The following is an 18987-nucleotide window of genomic DNA, read 5'->3' on the forward strand; positions in this document are numbered from 1 at the left end:
AGGTGAAAAGGATCTCTTTGCCTCGTCTTGAGTTGTGTGCAGCTGTGATGTTAGCCAAGCTAATCAGTTTCGTGACCAATGTATACAAGGGGGTGCTGGACATCATGCAAGTGTATTCGTGCGAAGACCCAACAGTTGTTCTTCATTGGATTGCATCATCACCCCACCGATGGAAAACATTTGTGGCAAATCGTGTCAGCATCATACAGGACTTAACTGAAAAGGAATTCTAGAGACATGTTCGCACTGAAAACAACCCAGCAGATTGTGCATCCCATGGCTTGTTTTCTCACAACTTATTGATCATCCTCTGTGGTGGTCTGGAGCTCCATGGCTTAGACAGCCTCACAGCCAGTGGCCAAACGATACCCTGGGTAAGTGTGGTAATCGATGATGCCATTGCATGTGAAGAAAAACTTACAGCAATAAGTTGTGAGACAGAGGTATCCCTAGAATTTGTTGCCAGATTCTCTTCCTTCAGCAAGCTGCAGCATGTTGTTGCTTACTGCCTTCGGTTTGGAGACAACTGTCGTCAACCTAAGGAGAGGCGCTCTCTGGGACCGTCGACAACTACGGAACTGCAAAAGGGCTTGGACGTTTGCATCAGACATGCCCAACAATGCTTTGCAGTTGATAAGGTTAACTTGGACAAGGGGCAGTGCAGTTCTCATCAAATTCGGCGCTTGTGCCCCTTCGTGGATAATGTGGGTATCATCCGCGTAGGAGGGAGGTTAAGTCAGGCATCCCTTCCCTATTCTGTTCAACACTCTATATTGTTGCCCAAAGATCACCCATTCACGTTAATGGTAATCAATCATTTTTATTGTCTACATTTGCACCCTGGACCTCGAACTTTGCAAGCCATCCTGAGCCAACGATATTGGATTCTTTGTGCGCGCTCTGTCATAAAAAGGGTTTTACGTGGGTGTATTAAGTGTTTTCGCACTAAACCCTCTCTGTTCACTCCAACCATGGGAGAACTTCCATCTCCTAGAGTCCAAGTGACTGCTTTTCACCATACTGGTGTGGACTATGGTGGACCCTTTCAGGTTACCACGACTCGCACTCGTGGTTGCAAGTCCACAAAAGCATACTTATGCTTGTTTGTTTGTCTTGCCACCAAAGCCCTACATTTGGAATTGGTTTCTGATCTCTCAACCAGTTTGTTCTTGGCAGCATTTTCTCGCTTCATCTCTTGTAGGGGAAGGCCAACCCATGTTTACAGTAATTGTGGAACTAATTTTGTTGGAGCTCATCGAGAACTCAAAGAAATCTACCAGTTTGTAAGACAGACAACCCATAACACTGAAGTGAGCAGTAAGCTGAGTCAGGAAGGAATCGCATGGCATTTCAACCCCCCAGCAACACCGCACTTTGGCGGGTTATGGGAGGCTGGCATGAAGTCTGTTAAAAGCCACTTAACTAAAGTCATTGGCTTACAGATCTATTCTTATGAAGAGCTCTCGACCATCCTGATTCACTTCGAAGGGGTATTACACTCTCGTCCTCTTTGAGAGATCAGCTCAGACCCGTCAGAACTTGATGTCCTAACACCTAACCATTTTTTGATTCTACAGCCCATAACATCATTACCCGAACCTGACATCACCCACCTCAACATTAAACGATTAAATCGCTGGCAGCTGGTCCAATGTATAATTCAAGATTTCTGGAAACGCTGGAGAAAGGAATATTTGTACTCTAGCAGAGAAGCAAGTGGACACAGCCAGGTGGTCAGCCCAAGATTGGAGATTTGGTCGTGATAAAAGATGAGCACACCCCTCCACTCAATTGGGGTCTCGCTCGAATTGAAGCTCTTCACCCAGAACCAGACCGAATCCCCTGGGTGGCTACTATCCGGACTGCTACAAGTGTCTTGCAACGTCCGCTGATTAAGCTGTGCTCTTTGCCAGTGGACAATGGTTATGATCTAGGACAGAATTCAACAAGATCATGTAATCTGTATCAAATTGCTTTCTTTTCCTTGCTGTATATAACTTTGTGTTTGTTACCTGGAGCTAACAACGGGGGTGGAATGTTCGGACTTTGTGACTTATGTCCTTGTTGTGTGAAGTGTTACTTGTTCCCCTTTTGCGTGTCGTATAAGCAGTTTGGAAAGATGGCGGGACGCGTGCATACTGTTCGTTTGATTTGTACGTGGCTATTGTTTCGTTGTCATAGTTGTATTCACTAAATCAGACTCTTATTACCGTATATACTCGTGTATAGCGCGCCCTTTTTTCCCCTCAAGTAAAGGAAAAAAATAAGGATGCGCGCTATACACGGAAAAAAAAAATGAGGGGGTGTGGCGGGGAGGAGGAGTGGAAGTCGTTAACTGACGGGTGACGTTTCTGGCCAGCCCCCACACATACGCACAAGCAACAAGGCCACTCTTTCACACACAAACACACGCGCGCGCGCAGGCACGCAACCTGGTCTCTCGCACACAATAACGCTCACAGCACACACACACACACACACACACACACACACACACACACACACACACACACACACACACACACACACACACACACACACACACACGTGCGCGCGCAAGCTCGCACGTCTCTTGTTTATTTTTAGACCTCCCCCTCTACAGAAAGCCAGCGCAGCTAGTAAAATAAAAGAGAGAGAGAGAGAGAATGTTGTCGCCATTCCCTCTCCCACTTCCTTCGCTTCCTCGTCGCAGCTGCTACCGGTGAGTCATCTAGTCCTCCGCGTCACGTTCCTGCCTCCCTCCCTCCACCCCTACAGTCCACTTACCAGTTGTGACGATACAGCGCTTCATTATCTTCCGTCTACACAGCAGAGTTTAAGTATTTTCCTGACGCATCACCACACATCAATTTAAATTATTAATTTGTTTCACATGTACAGGTACCACAAAATGTTAGTAAAATTTATTTATGGGAAAAAAAAAATTTTTTCTTTGGAATTTGTTGCAAAAATCGTGGTGCGCGCTATACACGAGGGCGCGCTATACACGAGTAAATACGGTATATTAATGGTCCTCCGGAAGAAATTCGTTCAAACAAAAAACATACTTAAAAAAAAAATAAAACTCACTAATAAGTGTTTTGTGGCCTATTTATATTGTTTAAGAAGGAGGGGAAGGGAAATTTTATTTTAGTGTCATTGCCATTAATGCTCTTATAATGCTTTAACTTAAGTGTTAAAAAATGTGTAATTTCAACTCCTCAGCAAAAACTTATGCAATGAATGGTTTGGAATCCAGCACTTGAGTAGTGTTACTACTGAGAGTATAGTATCACCTGTAAAACTTGTAACCAAACACATCCAAGTGACCACATTTGGACCATTTTTATTCCACTATTATACACTACACTCTCATACACTCAACAAAACCCAACCATGCCATTCAACATGGCTTCCTAAAGACAAAACAAATAATATTGCCAAAATAAGAAGAATTACTGTCCCCAAATTTCCGCCCACTTAGTCAATGTCAGTTAACAATCTACTCATTTATTGACACTCCGCACACATCAAATTTCTTTTACTAATGACATTGATATATACATCTAATTTTCCACCTCAACAATACAAAAAAAATAACTCAACACAGCTAAACAATGTAACAACTTATTAACATCATTACCCAAGTCATACAAGTAAAGATACTTAATTCAATCATATCTGGAATGGTAATGGAGAAACTTTGGTCATTGGTCTATAGTTCGGCACATTTTGTAATCTGGCACCAATCAAGCCACTTGCGTTCAGATTTTTTTTTGGGTATATTCTGAGATTTCACCTTGGCCACCAGGTTGCATTACTGAGTTGGCAGCTCAGTAATGCAATGCCTCATTTTTAATTCACTCAGAGTTTATTAAGGTAACGCCACAGTACTGAGCCAGGCATGTACCGTATTTACCTGCATAAGAGTAGCACATTTTATGCCGATTTTTAAATTAAAAAAAGTAGTGCTACCTTTGTGTAAATTTTTTTTTGTTGGTATAAAAAATAATTAACTTTACACTGTTCGGTTCAATATGTCAGTAAATATTTAGCCTATGTTTTGATTTTAATAAATATAACTTCACAAGTAAGTAAAATCTGTTTGATTAAACTATCTCAGCAGTAGTGTGAAGCTCTGTGAACAGCACAATTTCTATACCTCTGCCGCTCGCCGGGTCGGCGCTGGCAAGTGATGTCTCTGCTGTGCTGGCGGAGCAAGGAGGGTAAAATCTAAAAATAAACAAGCCAAAGAGAGAGAGAGAGAGCAAGTGTGTGTTTGTATGTATGCATGCGTGTGATGCTGTGTAGCAATGTTGACGGTTCTCCCTCCCTCTCATCCTTGTAGTTCCCTGAACTGGCACCCTCCACAATTAACTGCCCAAATGTTATTGTTTATGTATGAGATTTCCCACTCTTTCAACTGAACATTCCGCGACAACTGCAGACATTGTTAGTGTTTATAAGTGCAGCATTTATATTCCTCCAGCCCCATACAAGTTTGCCATAACGTGCGCACTGGTTTTCACAGAAGGAATTGACAAAGAGTAGCTTGTCGCCTCTTATCCCTCCGCGGCAAAGGGATGGGTAAAAAATAAAATACAGTGAAAGTCCGTTGTAGCGAATACAGTCTATAACGTAAAGTCCGCTATAATGATAATTGCCATCGGCACCGTCAGTTTTGCATATGCTGCTTAGGATAAAAATTTCGGAAATAACGAATGCAGCGTGGACTTATTTTCGTTATAGCGATAGTTTACACACCTGTAATTTTGCTCTAAAACAATGAGAAAACATCTACAATTTCCTTAATAAATGAAAAACAGCTTCGCCCGATTCCACGCGTCCGGCAAACGAAACAACGCGCATGATGTGGCCTTCTTGGCAACACCGCGACGAAAGCAAGACAAGGCCCCGCTGTGAGCATTACTTATTTAGAATCACGCCGATTGTAGCCCGTAAATGATAGAGGTGTAAAAGTAGCGAAAAAAAGCGTACCCATATGTATTCGTTACTATAACAATTAGTACTCGTTACTATCGTATCATTACGTTACTTTTTACTTCTGATACTGCATAACATGCTATGTTATGTTGCAGCAACGAATCGAGTCGTATTGCGTACGCGTACAGTATGACGTCACGTAAATAATAATAAATAGAATATAAACAATTAACAATATTTTATAATTAACAGTTTTTGTTAACGAAGAAACAATTAAATCTCATTAGAGCGGCTTTTTAATATTATCTATTTTAAGATAAGAACAAAAACAAACGTGAAAATACGTGATAATAAAAAACAAAATCATACAAATTTCTAATTTGTAAAAAATACTTTCTTACGTTGTTTCTCTTCCAATCTCAAACTTTGTCTACACACACAATATCTTTAATAAACAGTAAAAAACTTGGACGACGAATTTCCAAATTATACTTTACTTAAAATAAACCAACATCGTTCTTTGTAACTTAAATTCATTGAATATGCGCCCGCATGCGTAAAACATACAAAAAATGCGAGTAACGAAAGGCATTCGTGTGTAACGTTTCGTTACTCGTTACTAGATGGCGCACCCGTTACTCAGTACCGAATACATTCGGTTTGCTACAGCTCTAGTAAATGAGCATAACTCGTCTCACACTTGCATCGTAAGCGTGCGGGGAGTTGACGAACACGGAACTTGTCGAGCTCGTCTTTTCTAATCAAAACTAAGCAACGTCTGAAGATGATGACAATAATGACGACGAACCAAGTGACGTGTCTGTTCCGTAGAAAACGTCAATGATGGAGGCACTTGACACAATTAGTTGTTTTTATCAGCATACAAATGCTACGACGAAAGATTTGATGAACTTCCAAGAGGTCCAGTCGTTTATTTTGTCCGAAAGTCTAGTGAAATCAAGGCAAACGAAAATTGATTCGTTTTGTAAAAAGTGATTTTTAATTTTATGTTATTTTCCAAGGGTCTGTACGAGTGATTATTTTTGTTACTGACCAATAATTGTCGGAAAAATTATTTTATATATTTTGTATGGTTGTCCAACGTAATTAGAGATTTTTAATTTTTTTTTGTATTCAAAACTCCGCAAATATGCACCCAATATCATCAGCTTAGCGCACATGTCTCCAGCAAACCAGCTGCGGTCAAAGCGACAGGAAGCGGCCGGCATGACCTTGCGTGACCCCGCCCGCCTGTCGCCATGTAAACAAACAGCTGTGCGATTAGTCACAATGTGCGTGACGGCCTTATCACGGTCACGCGGTCTCTAATTTCGCAGTCGGCAAGTGTTGATATAGCTTAAAAATGTTATTTTAGTAAGTTTTATGTATATTTCCTTTACTTTTGTTGTGAATTTGCATATTAAAAACAAGTGAGAAAATAATATATTTAAAAAAAATAAGATTTTTTTTTAAATTTTGGCTATAACGAAAATTCGCTATAACATAAACTTTTGGCGCTGTTATAAATTTACGTTATAACGGACTTTTACTCTACAATAGATGTAAGGGAAACACTGGTATAAAAATAGCAGTCTTTTCCTTTCTTTTTGTTAGGTAGTGCGTAAATTGGAGAAGTTTGTAAATATGAGGGGAAGGGGGAAGCTGTGGGCACAGGACTACTGCCTTACACCTTCCCGTAGTAAACAGCTGAAGAACCAATGTTTCAATACCAATAAACTAGGACTTCACTTGTATCCCGCAACTCTACTGAAGACAGAAATATGGTGCGATTCTTATTCGAGGGTGACCCTTATGTTGAAAATGTTAGATTTTTTTTGCCCAAAAATACATCTGTGACACACGCAGGGCAGGGGCGACCCTTCGGCGGGTAAATACAGTATTGGAATGGTGACTGGGCAGTTGCTCGCACCCAGGCACAAATAGAGATGGTCGGCTTGTGCCGCGGCCCATGAAGAGAGTGGGGGGGGGGGGGGGTGTTAGGGATGATATTTGTCAGCTTATTACAACTTGCTTTAATTTAAATGCCATTGTACTTTATTTGATTTATTTTGGTATGTCCGCTAAAAACGTTCGAAAATCTGCCAAAATTGCTGATCCGGCATGCCTGTGCTTAGAGACCTTTCACCGTAATTGCCACATGACCCCCACCAGGACCAGCAACATGACTGTCGTTCCAGCGTTCCACAAGGCAGGCCGCCCTGATGAAGCATTTCGCGTGCTGCAGCAGCTGACAGAGAACGCTGTCAACGAGTCGAGGTTCCAAGATGCTGGCTACTACTATTGGGTGCTCTCCCTGCAGTGCCTGGACCTGGCCAATCAGACCCAGGAGTGAGTTTACTGTGCAACACCTGGTTATAAAATTACTGCAGCATTGTATGCATGTGTGATTTATAACAGTTTTGATATGTACTGCTTGGTTCAATATATCCATTTATATATTTTATCATTTTATGTTAGTATCAACATAATTATATATAGTAATCTTTAATAATTGCTATTTGTACTGTCATTAATAAAAGTGAAAGTTTTTTGCCTTCTAACGAATTACAACGTACTACATATGTATGTTAAATTGTCAAAAATTATTAACTTTTTTATATATACCAGATTGTGAAAATAATTATTACATTTCAAGACTGAAGTGTAAAGAATATAATATAGATAATGATCTTACCCTTAGAGTAATTTAATCTATAATTGTAGTATTTTTATTTTTAAGGTGTCCTATAAATAAATGCTTATAATATAGGTAAAAAAGTCAAGGGCATCAAACATTAAAAGTGTATTACATTTTAAATTGTTGTACATATAAGATCCCATTCTTATCCCTGGTCTCTTTTCAAGAGGTGGTCATACTTTGGAGGTCATCTTAACCTTGAGGTCACATGTCATTCAAACTTGCCTGAAATTCAAAAGCCCTCCCTAAACATGAGGGTACCTATCTTATACTCAAAATCATTCAATGTGGTTATGGCTGGATATGATTCTTAAAAATTTAAATATTAAATTGATGATTGAAATTTAAATTTTGGGTTTTTAGTGAATAATTTTGCTAACTTCCAAATAGTACAATATTTTTATATAAACCAAATAAATATTTATCCCGCTCTTAAATTGGCTCGGTCATGAGTCATCATAAACTCAAGAGTTTTTTGAACATAATAAATTTTTCTAGTTTATTGTTGAAAATATAATTTCAGGCATAAGGCACACATCAATACAGTAATAAATTTTCTGAGCCTGTATTAACATGATTTACCGTTTTGTTACAGTTGTCATTATCAAAATCAAAAATGAGTGTTTCAAATTTTTCAGTATTGATAACAGCACCGAAAATTCACACAGCTGTGATATTTTATAATATTTATAGAAATTTAAAAACTGGACTACAATGAATTTTGTTTTTAAACTGTTTAAGGTATGAAAGAACCACTGATTTACTTTATATGCTGAATAATTATAATCTTGCTTGGAATTTTATGAGCTGTACTCTCCTGTTTACATTCATGAAATCAGTAAGATTTTAGTTAGCTGTGTTAAGTGTTTTTAAATTATTGTTGTGAAATATTTACTTCACATACTGCTGTAATTATCAAATGCATTATGTAAATATAAAATGATTTTTTTGTTTCTCTTAATTTTGTGGTAATTTCCAATACATTACATTCAATTAAATAGGTACCTATCATGTGTTTTTCTGTATTTGTTTTTTACTTTTCTAAATATACATTCCAAATTTTCAAGTGAGGCAGACAAGGTGGAGATGATCAGAAAATATCAAGAAAATGACAAACGAGCATCTATTTACTACGCTTATGAGACCATCCAGAAATACTTGGTGAGTGTTTTAGTTACCTATATGCGTAGTCTGATCCTGTCATGTGTGTATTTTTAGCTCTCCTGTCTACACTATCGACCAACATGTATAAGGCGGTGTCTTTGAAAGATAACAAGCTATATGAAGAGATGACTTGATGTAAGTTTTTGGACATACGCCATTGCTAAGAACTTTTTCTGTTGAAGAAAAACTAATAAATAAAATAAAATGTTGTGCTGAATTATTTTGGGTTTCAATATTTTTGTGTTGTCATCATTTGTGGGGATTTTTTCGTTCTCTTAGTACATTTTTCTTTGTTTTTTCTTTGTTTGCTGACCATATTCCTGTTTCGGAATATTTTGTGGTGTTCATATCCTTGTTGACAACAGCAATTGTTTGCTTAATTTTGTGTGTTTTTTGTATCTTTTTTTGAGTATTTTTATTTTTATTTTTATTTATTTATTTTATTTATTAGTTTTTCTTCAACAGAAAAAGTTCTTAGCAATGGCGTATGTCCAAAAACTTACATCAAGTCATGCACTCCCATTGCACAAATCTTTTAAAGATAACATATGAAGAGATGTTTGTACAAAATTATGATGGAATACTGTTATTACTTCTTAAAATTATCAAAGTTATCCTACTAAATCTGAGAGAAAACTATTGTAACAGATTCAATTTTTTTGGTACATTCTACGGATTATGTATGGTATGGTTAAAGAAACTTTTTTACAGTTATTCTTCATGACGTTGAAGAATGTCTAGTGTGGAAAATATATTGGTACCCATTAGAGATGGGATTTTAGAATCTTGGTGTCGTCGATTATACCGAATCCTATGGATTCGAGGATTCGTAGGATCTGAGGTGGGATTCGAGGTTTGAGTTTTAGGTAGTAATTGAAAATTGTAGTGCTGGGCGAAGTTCGAAAATTTCGAACCGAACCGAACCGAACCGAACCGAACCGAACCCTCACGTTTGGTTCGGTTGGTTCTGTTCAAAACCTCTTAAAATATATTCGAAAAACCGAACGTTCGTTTAAAAAAATTAAGTTTTTCTAATTTTCTAACCCCCATTTGAGACCATTCACAAAACAGCACAACAAAATTCCATTACTTGTAATATTCCGACTTTTATCACATAATCGTCGCCTCAACAGTTTCAAGCGCAGACAAAATAATAAAAAAAAAAGAGTTACTAGATCTGTGGTGTATACATTACAAAACTTATATGTAAAACATCTCACATAAAACAAATTAAGTTATGTTAAGAAACCTTTACAACAACTGTATTTGAATATACAGTAGAATCCCGCCGATGCGACCCCCCTCTGATGCGTCCATTCCGTTTATACGACCGTTTTTTGAGAAACCGTGAAAAATTTGAGCAGAGAAAGTCAAAAATTTGAGTAAAATCAGCTGAAAAACAAGTCTGTTACGCTTTGTTGGGCACTGTGTGTTCACGTTTATCTTGGCGAGCGCTGTACTGTAAGCAGGCAGACAAAATATGGCTAAAAATAGATACCACCCCTCTAGACTGTCCAAGCTAGCCAATACCGGTAAACTGCGCGTATCACCTGATAGCATCTACGCGCGCGTCTATTGCCGTCCCGGTCCCGGTCCCGTTTGACGATTGTGACTCGTTTTTCAATTTACACGGACTCGTGGATTCGTGAAAATGAGTATAAAGCGAGCCAGTTTGTCGCTAATGAAAAATTATGAGATTATCCAGCAAGTGGATAAGAAGACAATTTCCAAGACGAAGATAGCACAGAAATATGGCATCCCGAAGTCAACTCTCTTCACGATTCTTAAAAAGAGAGAAGAAATTATAAATGCAGTACAGAAGGAAGGCAGCAATTTGAAATTGAAAAATTTGAGGGGCGCGACGTATTAGGTGCTTCAAGTGTGCGTGAGAGATAAGATAAAGAAGGTGAAGAGGGCGGGACCTGCCAGCCAATATATTTGTGGGAGGGGGAGACAGAGATAAAAGAGAGCGAGCCCTGGAGTAAGCGGAAGTGGTCAAGGTCGACATTTACCGTCACACTCTCGTTAGCTAACGCGATGCTGCTGGTCGCCAGCCCCCCCCACCCACACACACGCACGCACTCACGCACGCACACACGCACGCACTCACTCACTCACTCACTCACTCACTCACTCACTCCCCCACTCACTCACTCACGCACTCACGCACTCACGCACGCACGCACGCGCGTTCATCCTGTCGGTCTGTCGCTGTGATTATCTAGTCCAAAAACATGTCACAGCATTTCAGGATAGCATTGTTCTTATATCTTTCGTTTATAGCCGAATGTTTTCTACCTGATCCACACAAGTTCCTTCGCCACGTTTTGAACGAAAATAACAACCAACCGGCTAGCATAGCCGAACTCGCGTGACGCAATTTCACTTTATAATTGGTGTTAAGGGGGGTGGGGGGTGGGGGGGGGGGGGGGGGTTATATTGGCCCGAATTCTCTATTGCGACCATTCAGTTTATAAGTCCGTTTTTCCGGAAGCCGTGAGGGGTCGCATCAGCGGGATTCTACTGTATTAAGCTTTCACCACCATGCTAGTGACTTGTTGCGTCAGACTGGTAACACGCAGCGGCTGTGTACCTGGGTAAAATTTTGTGAGATCGTGTCACTGACATGCTGTAGTAGCAGTAAGTGATGTTAAATTGACCACGTTGAACGATTTTCTTTTGTTTGTTTATTTATTTATGTAGTGAATGGTGAATATTTGTGGATTTAAGTTCATAGTTTTTTTTTTATTTTTCAAGAATAAAACTTATTTATTATAATTTTAAAGTTACAAGTTTTTCATTTGATTTTCCAAGGAACTTTTAACGTTATTGTGTGGTACATATTGCGAGTATGTATTGGCTATTTTTTAGTAGGTAGGTAAGTTGAGGTAATGTTTTTTCTTTTGTTTATTTATTTACGTAATGAATTTCTTCAAATGTCAGGTTATTGATTTATGAGTGGTAATGTTGATTATTTGTGCATTTAAGTTCTTTTTTTTTTCTTTTTTCAATGATAAAACTTTATTTCTTCTAATTTTAAAGTTATTATTGGTAGGGACAAAACTTATGGGTTCACGTTGTTACCACCCACCACCTCCGGCTAGCTCAAATTAGGTGATGAGTGGAACATACAGGTTAGAATCAGGTCACGAAGAAATTACTGCTGAATGTTCGATGGATTACCTGTTTCTTTTATTCATGATAAAATCACACATTTTCCGTACAACAGAGCACACAGAAAAAAATTTAAACTGTACCTCCAGAAAGGAGAAAAAAAACTCGTAGATTCTTACTACGACTACATTATGTTGCCCAGATCAGTTCCGGGCAGCGACGGCTGGACAAAACACTTTGTCGCCTCACTGTGAGCTTTGCCTACGACTACGGTCAAAAAATTTCTAATTTATTTAAATGTCCGAAGAGAGAAAAAAAAAAGAAGATTGTTATGCGTCGCTCGGACCGTAGCCGCTAAGTTGTAGTTCAATATAACATTAATAAATGATGCGAGCCATCGCCCGACCACGACCTCTCGGCACGGTGCTCAGACAATGACTGATCTTACAGCCTTCCTTTCCTTCGTGCGAGCAGTGTCCTGGGCTCGCTGACGTAATTTTCAGCCAATCACGGCGCATGGTAACAGAGGCTTCCACGAAATGCTTACTTCTGTTCCCACGACGCAGCGATTTTGTATCTTTCTCGCACTCCCGTGACCATGACTCACACGCCTAGCGTGTGAAACAAAGCCTCGGTCGTGGAAAAAGGAAGGAGAATCACGTCAGCATGCCTTCCCACACAGACGCCAACAAAAAAAATACTTCAAAAATAAGCTTATGAATTTTAAAAAATAAAAACAATAAACCCAGAGAATTACATTTACAATATCTTTTAAAAGGAAAAACTTTACATCATTTGAAAACCTAACCTGAAATTTGACAAAAAAATTTATAACAAAAGATTATTACTGGATTGCATGAGGAAGGCTGTAATCTGGGTTGTTACATCGTCACCGACATACTAGTGATATAATACGAAAATAATTTTCTTACGTACGTTTGACGTAGAAATGATGTCATATTACACATTTAAAAACAAAGTTTTAAGTTTTCACTTCAGTTGACAGTCCCCACGACTGCCTGTTTTGATAAATTGTAGTGAAGTTAAATGGTATATTAATTGTTTTAGTGTTGGTAAGCATACAGATGACTGGTATTAATCCTGTGCAGGATGAGCCATTCACCTCGTACCTGCCAGAGGCACTGTTCAACATCTCTCGGTTCCTCATGCTGGAGCTGAAGTACCTGCATCCTAGAGGAGTGTCCTTATTGTATCCTTATGGAGTCTGATGCCACGTTTACGAAATGTATTATCCAGTCATAACAGATACATACTTTTATTGTAATGCACATGATTGCAGTACAGTAGTAAATCAGTTCTTTATGCGGGGGGGAGGGGGGGGGGTGGAAGGGATATATATCTCCCAAATCCTAAAAATCTATCATTCCGACCAACAAAAGAAAATAGTTTGGAAGCAAACAGTGGGCAAAGTGGTTCGACTATCTCCCCCTCCCCCTTTCTTTAGGAAGTGTATTCTGTGTATGCTCATGATTTTAAAAATTGGTGTAATTGTCAAGTTTATGTACAAATTTTTTATTACTACTATATTGTTTATATCTGTACCTTGGAGGTAAATGTATATGGTAAGCAATGGTTTCGGTCATTTTCTCACCAGACTAGGTCTACCACCTTAGTAGCATAATTTACAGCACTTAAAAATAAAAATGATGATTTAACAGCCTTCTTGACAAGAGTTGCTGTGTATTGTTTTCTGCTCACTCCAGCAGCAGTGCTAGGACTTCTTTTTCCTTCATGATGTAGGTATGTCGACAAGTTGAGCAATTTTTATTTTTGTATCTAAAATCAGTGTATCTGTAAATGTCTGCAATTTGTTTTAAGTATTTAAAGTTTAGATCTAGTGATGTGAACCACAACCATGCTTATTTAGTTTAAGATCCTTAATTTATAACCAGTGCTGTGCTCTACACTCTTGCTAAGCAAGCTAAAAATCTTGGCGCCTACAAACTAGCTCGGCAGACTCTGGAGAAAATACAGGGTTTACGAGTTCCAGCGAAATTTCAGGTAAGTTGCTAGAGCAACTCTGAGTTCGCTCATTCTTGGTTTACTCTTGTTCCTCTCCATGCTCCTCCGGCCACCTTCTTCCTTTCTGATCTCCACATGTGGTCTGTCACGTGATCTGGCCAAGATCTCTCCTCGGTGTGGTGTCTGGACTGTGATGGGCCACGTGTCGGCAGGAGAACGTGGACCTGGCCTCTCTGATGGTGCGGGCCAAGCCGTACCATGACAGCGAGGAGCTGCTGCCCATGTGCTACCGCTGCTCTACCTACAACGCGCTCATGAGCAGTGCGGGCAACTGCTGCTCCAACTGCGGGCAGCCCTTTGTGCACTCCTTCGTGTCGTTTGGTGCGTTTTGCATGCACATCGGTGCACGTCTTACGATGCTGCTGGGCTGTTATGTTCACAGACTTTTGGGTTATTCCTAAATTCTCTATATGTGTGTTGGTTTTTATGTCCTGATTACACACCCTAGCAAACAGATAAGTGTAAATATTTTGCAAAAGCCCAGTTATTTTAAAAGGAAAATGGCTTTTTTTTTCCATCACTGAACACAAAACTCAGTGGAACAATGCAGTGACCACAAATCAAGTTACTTAAAACTATAAATACAACTATATATAATTTTTTTTTTGTGTTTGAGAATCTGCATGGAAAGTGTGTATAGTACACCTTCAATGTTCCACGTATTGCATTGAGATCAAAGCCCTGAAATAAAAGAATAATAATTTGAGCATTAAAATGTGTTACGCATTATGCATTTTAAGGTCTTAATCCAGCTTGTATGATTCTGCACATGCTGTACCGGGCACAATTGAGCCGCTCGCAATCATATTTTTTTCTGGTGGATTTCGGCTGTTGATTGGCTGTCAGGCACATTACACATAGAGTTTATTGTTATTTTCTGTTTTCATTCCAGTTTTATAGCAGTTTACCTTTTACATCTGGTATTCCCGTTAAAACTATAGTGACGTTTGATAATCCGTATTAAAGACCTTTTACCATGCTAATATTTTACAGTGGTGTTGTGGTACACATTATTATTATTATTATTATGTTTGTGGCATTTGAACTTTGAACACTAACCATTGTTTGACTGGCAACTAGCAAGTGTCTTGTCTTGTCTGTTCCAGAGATCTTGCCCCTGGTGGAGTTTCAGCTGGAGGAGGGCATATCGGATGAAGAGGCAGTGCGGCTGATAGACGCTCCCGCCCCGACCAGTGAAGGCTCGGAGCACGGCGGCTGGAAGCAGAGCGTCGGGGAGAACTACCAGGCCATGCAGTTTGACGACCAGTCATCCGCGCCGGACCCATTCACTGCTCGGCTCATGAGCTTTGAGGTAGTGAGCACTCTTATTTACATTGTTGTCTCTTGTAATGTGCTCAGGTGAATACAAACTTACTTAACCGCAGAAGGGTCACCCCTGTGTATGGGTCACACTTATAATTTTGGCCCAAAAATCTAAATAAAGGTTTCTGTGCTAGGTATTGTACAAATATTGGACTTACTTACAGTACTATTTATGTTAAGATTATTGCATCATTTATTGCATAAATGCATATTTAATCAGCAGCCACAAATGAGTAGAGACAAGAGTTTGACATTTTATTTTTAGTCAAATTTAATTTCTAAAACAAGAGCTTTCGGTGTTAATTGTTTTTATTTTTTATAAACTCTGTTTATTCATAAATATAGCACAAGTTTCAACAAATACAACACATACTTGTTCAATGATAGTTACTTCACCAAAACAGTGTCATTTTGACTGATACTTGATGCATTTTCACAATATAATAATTTGTAATAAGCTGTCTAACTACTGGGAACAATAAAAAAAACCTGCAAGTACATGTGTGTTTAAAAAATGTACCAATCTCGTAATGTAAAAATTGGTTACTAATATCCGTTGCAATATAAAAAAATCTCAATCTATTTAGTACATACATTTTGGTACTAATTCAATGCTAAATAGGTTACATTCATTGAATTTTATATATATTAAAAGTAGTAATGGGTCAAATTCTTATTTTCTGAAATCCGAATCTCAAATTTGAATCCCAAAAAGTACTTTGAATAGGTATTCCCATTGAATCCAAATCTAGGTCTCAAGAATCCTGTGCCGGAAATTAGGCATTTTGTCACCTTTTTTTTTTAATTTTTCTATAATTTTAAAATTTTTTGGGATTTCTTATTTTTTTAATTTATCTGGTTGTTAAGGGGGTAATTTACTTTTGTTAGGCCGGTGTACGCCACGTATTTAAACTTTGTGCCAGTGGACCAAAGCCCCTTCCCAGGGGGCCAATCTGATATTTTGCTGTCTAATGTGGACATGGTCAGCCCGGTTAAAATTTCTCTCGCCTGCAGTCACGTCCCGAGTTTGTAATATTATTTCTCTTCATGACCAAAATTGCATAAAGCAGCTCCTGGGCTGCAAGCTGCTACCTTGTAGAGGCCTGCTGAGAATAGCATGTCTCGTCACGAATGGGGCTCCAGTGGAGCTGTGTTCCCAGCGGAGTGGCGTTTTCTGTCCCCCCTTCCTCTCTCTCCACCTCACATTAGTTCTGAGAAATCAAGCTAGGAGCAGTGACCTGACGGGACGATGGCCTAATTCAAGGACCTTCTCCCTGGTCCGACAGAGACGTCCCCGACATCTAGCGGAGGAAAAAGTAACCGTGGGCCTGGTCGCCAGCGTGCAGAGCTCACCCTCATGACACCTGGTGGCAAGTCAGCTCACCGCCTCAGTTAGTTCCCCTTTACGCCGCTAGAGAGCAGCGCCGCGGCGCCCTTAAGCCCTATGCTTCCTTCTCGCGGCCTGTAGAAGTCGATTCTTTGTAGCTTCCTGTTGCCGCCGGTAGAGAGCGCGCATGTCGTGTTGTTGTCACGCCCGCCTCGGGCACCTCCGCATGTTTTCCGCCCTGAGCCGAACCTGCCCCCCCCTTTTTTTTTAGGGCTGAGCACCCGATTTAATTAGAAGCTTTGACCGCCATCGCCTCACTTAGTTATCCGACCTCGGCTACTGACCACGTCTTCTCGGCGTCCTCTGTGCTAAGAGGCTTTTCGCGGCAACGGAGAATTCGTGCGCACAAGAATGTAGTCAGCTTGCTTTAGGGATGTGATCCCAGTGGTACAGTAGCCAGTGAGTTGTAGTATTTAGAAGAAGTCATGTTTAGTTAAATTTTATTATTATTTTTTTTACCTTCCTAAACTTTTTAGTTTCTTCCGCGTATCTGCGATATCTCGGTACGCGTCATCCTGATGTCGGCGCAAGACACCTCAGGAGCCCTGATTTCACACCCTGTTTGGTGAGTAATCCAGTTTTTTTTTCTTCCCCAAATTCCCGTTTGTTGGCCTTTCGCACCGACTGTGTATGACTGTCTGGACGCAGGTCTAATTCGTTTTGAATTTGACATGTGTTTCAGACAGGGTCAAAGTTTCGGGGGAGAGAAATTGCTCCCCGCATGATCTTCGGGACCTGCTGCTGATTTCCCCCTTTAGAAAAGTTTTCCTCTCGGTCCGACGTCACCCTGGGAAGACCCGGGTGATATAAGCTATATATATATATTCCACTTGAATAGGATCAACTAAATTCACTAACAAGATACCAGCGAGCAGGACTTTAAGAAAGTAATCTTCAGGGACATGTAAAATCAATGAAACTCATGTATATGTAATCGTTGGGAGAATCAAATTTTGGTGCAATTTTTTAAATTTTTGTTTATGTAATCATTTATTTGTTAAGGTGTAATATGTATGGTTTTAAATAATCCCGGGGCGCCCCCTTAAGTTTGCTACTTACTAAGATCTTTATTGTCATGTTGAAATAATGCGAAAACAAAATCTCTTAATAATAAACCAGGAAAACCTATAGACCAAGCTACCGATGTAGTGTATTTATTTATCAAATACCTTCTTCATTTTATCGATCCACGAACTCCCCAAGTTACTAGTGTGCAGGGAGTGTAAATTTTGTCTTGTGCACCGCCTCGTGCCCCCTCTGGTAATTAACTTTAATTTTCTTTGTATTTTGCCCAGCAGTTTCCAAGGACTTTTTATTAAAATAAAATAATGTACAAGAAATGAAAAATATTAACTATGGTGTTGAAACATTTATGGCTTTAAATGTTTTATGTATAAATTAAGTTTCCAGAATTAATACATATTGTAATTATATTTATATGATTACTTGTAAAAATTACAATATCTTGGGGCATAGTAACAGGATATACCAATCCCTCACTTAGCACGTCTTCAAAACAATGTTAATTTTACTGCCTCAATCTTGAATAGCACATCTGTAAATTTCAGTTAGCGCGAAACCTCCGCAGGCAAAAAAAAAAAGTTGGGCACGACACCACAAAGTCTGGTTCAAAGTCTGTGCCGTGTCATACAGTTAGCCATTCAAGGTGGAAGAGATGCGCGCACAGGTCTGACTACGCTATTGGCTGTTGTACAAACATCAGCTATGGCAAGTTAAGTTACAGCTAAGGAGTGTAAAGGACCAAATGTTTTTACGTCCACGCATATGCCGCCTATTGTGTCCTTCCGCCCGCTGTTCAAAATCTTCCTTGTGTCCTTCCACTCCCGAACTCGATATCAACACACTCAACCGAACGACTTCACAAACACCATCTTGCCGACCCCCGCAGTGCCACCAACCTCTCCACTACACACGTCCTACACAACACTGCCGTACCGCACCGTTGTCGCTGACCACAGACCGGGCCGTGAACTCAGTCTAGCCAGTGTCAGGGAATTCACACAAACAAAAGCAACATATGCCCATTCGTCTGCCAGTACCTGTACGTGCATAATTATTTGCATTTGGAATCATAGTGGAATCATGGCCTCCAAGTGAGAGCATGATGCATCATGTTCATGTATTTGAGACAAAACTACAAGTATTACGGCGTGCAGATTTTCATGAAGGCCACATTTATGTTGGTCGCACTTTAGTTTTAAGCAAGTAAACTGTGCGCACAATTGTACAAAATAAGGACTCTATCAAACGTTTATATAAGTCTGATACTGTTGGTTGTACTAGTGGGAATATATTTGACATTAGATACCAGAAC

At 39.6% G+C, this 18987-nt stretch overlaps 1 protein-coding gene across 2 annotated transcripts in view; it reads left to right on the forward strand.

Annotated features, from left to right (window-relative positions):
• LOC134540978 (intraflagellar transport protein 122 homolog) overlaps positions 1-18987 on the forward strand; it is a 90412-nt gene that overhangs the window by 54961 nt on the left and 16464 nt on the right. For both annotated transcript variants that reach the window (XM_063384092.1, XM_063384084.1), the window contains exons 17-22: positions 7122-7272; positions 8689-8782; positions 13009-13109; positions 13813-13921; positions 14095-14263; positions 15049-15254. In XM_063384092.1, coding sequence (XP_063240162.1) covers positions 7122-7272; positions 8689-8782; positions 13009-13109; positions 13813-13921; positions 14095-14263; positions 15049-15254 — 830 coding nt within the window. The remainder of the gene's footprint in view (positions 1-7121; positions 7273-8688; positions 8783-13008; positions 13110-13812; positions 13922-14094; positions 14264-15048; positions 15255-18987) is intronic.

Source organism: Bacillus rossius, chromosome 1, assembly GCF_032445375.1.
Source record: "Bacillus rossius redtenbacheri isolate Brsri chromosome 1, Brsri_v3, whole genome shotgun sequence".
In the NCBI taxonomy this organism is placed as follows: domain Eukaryota; kingdom Metazoa; phylum Arthropoda; class Insecta; order Phasmatodea; family Bacillidae; genus Bacillus; species Bacillus rossius.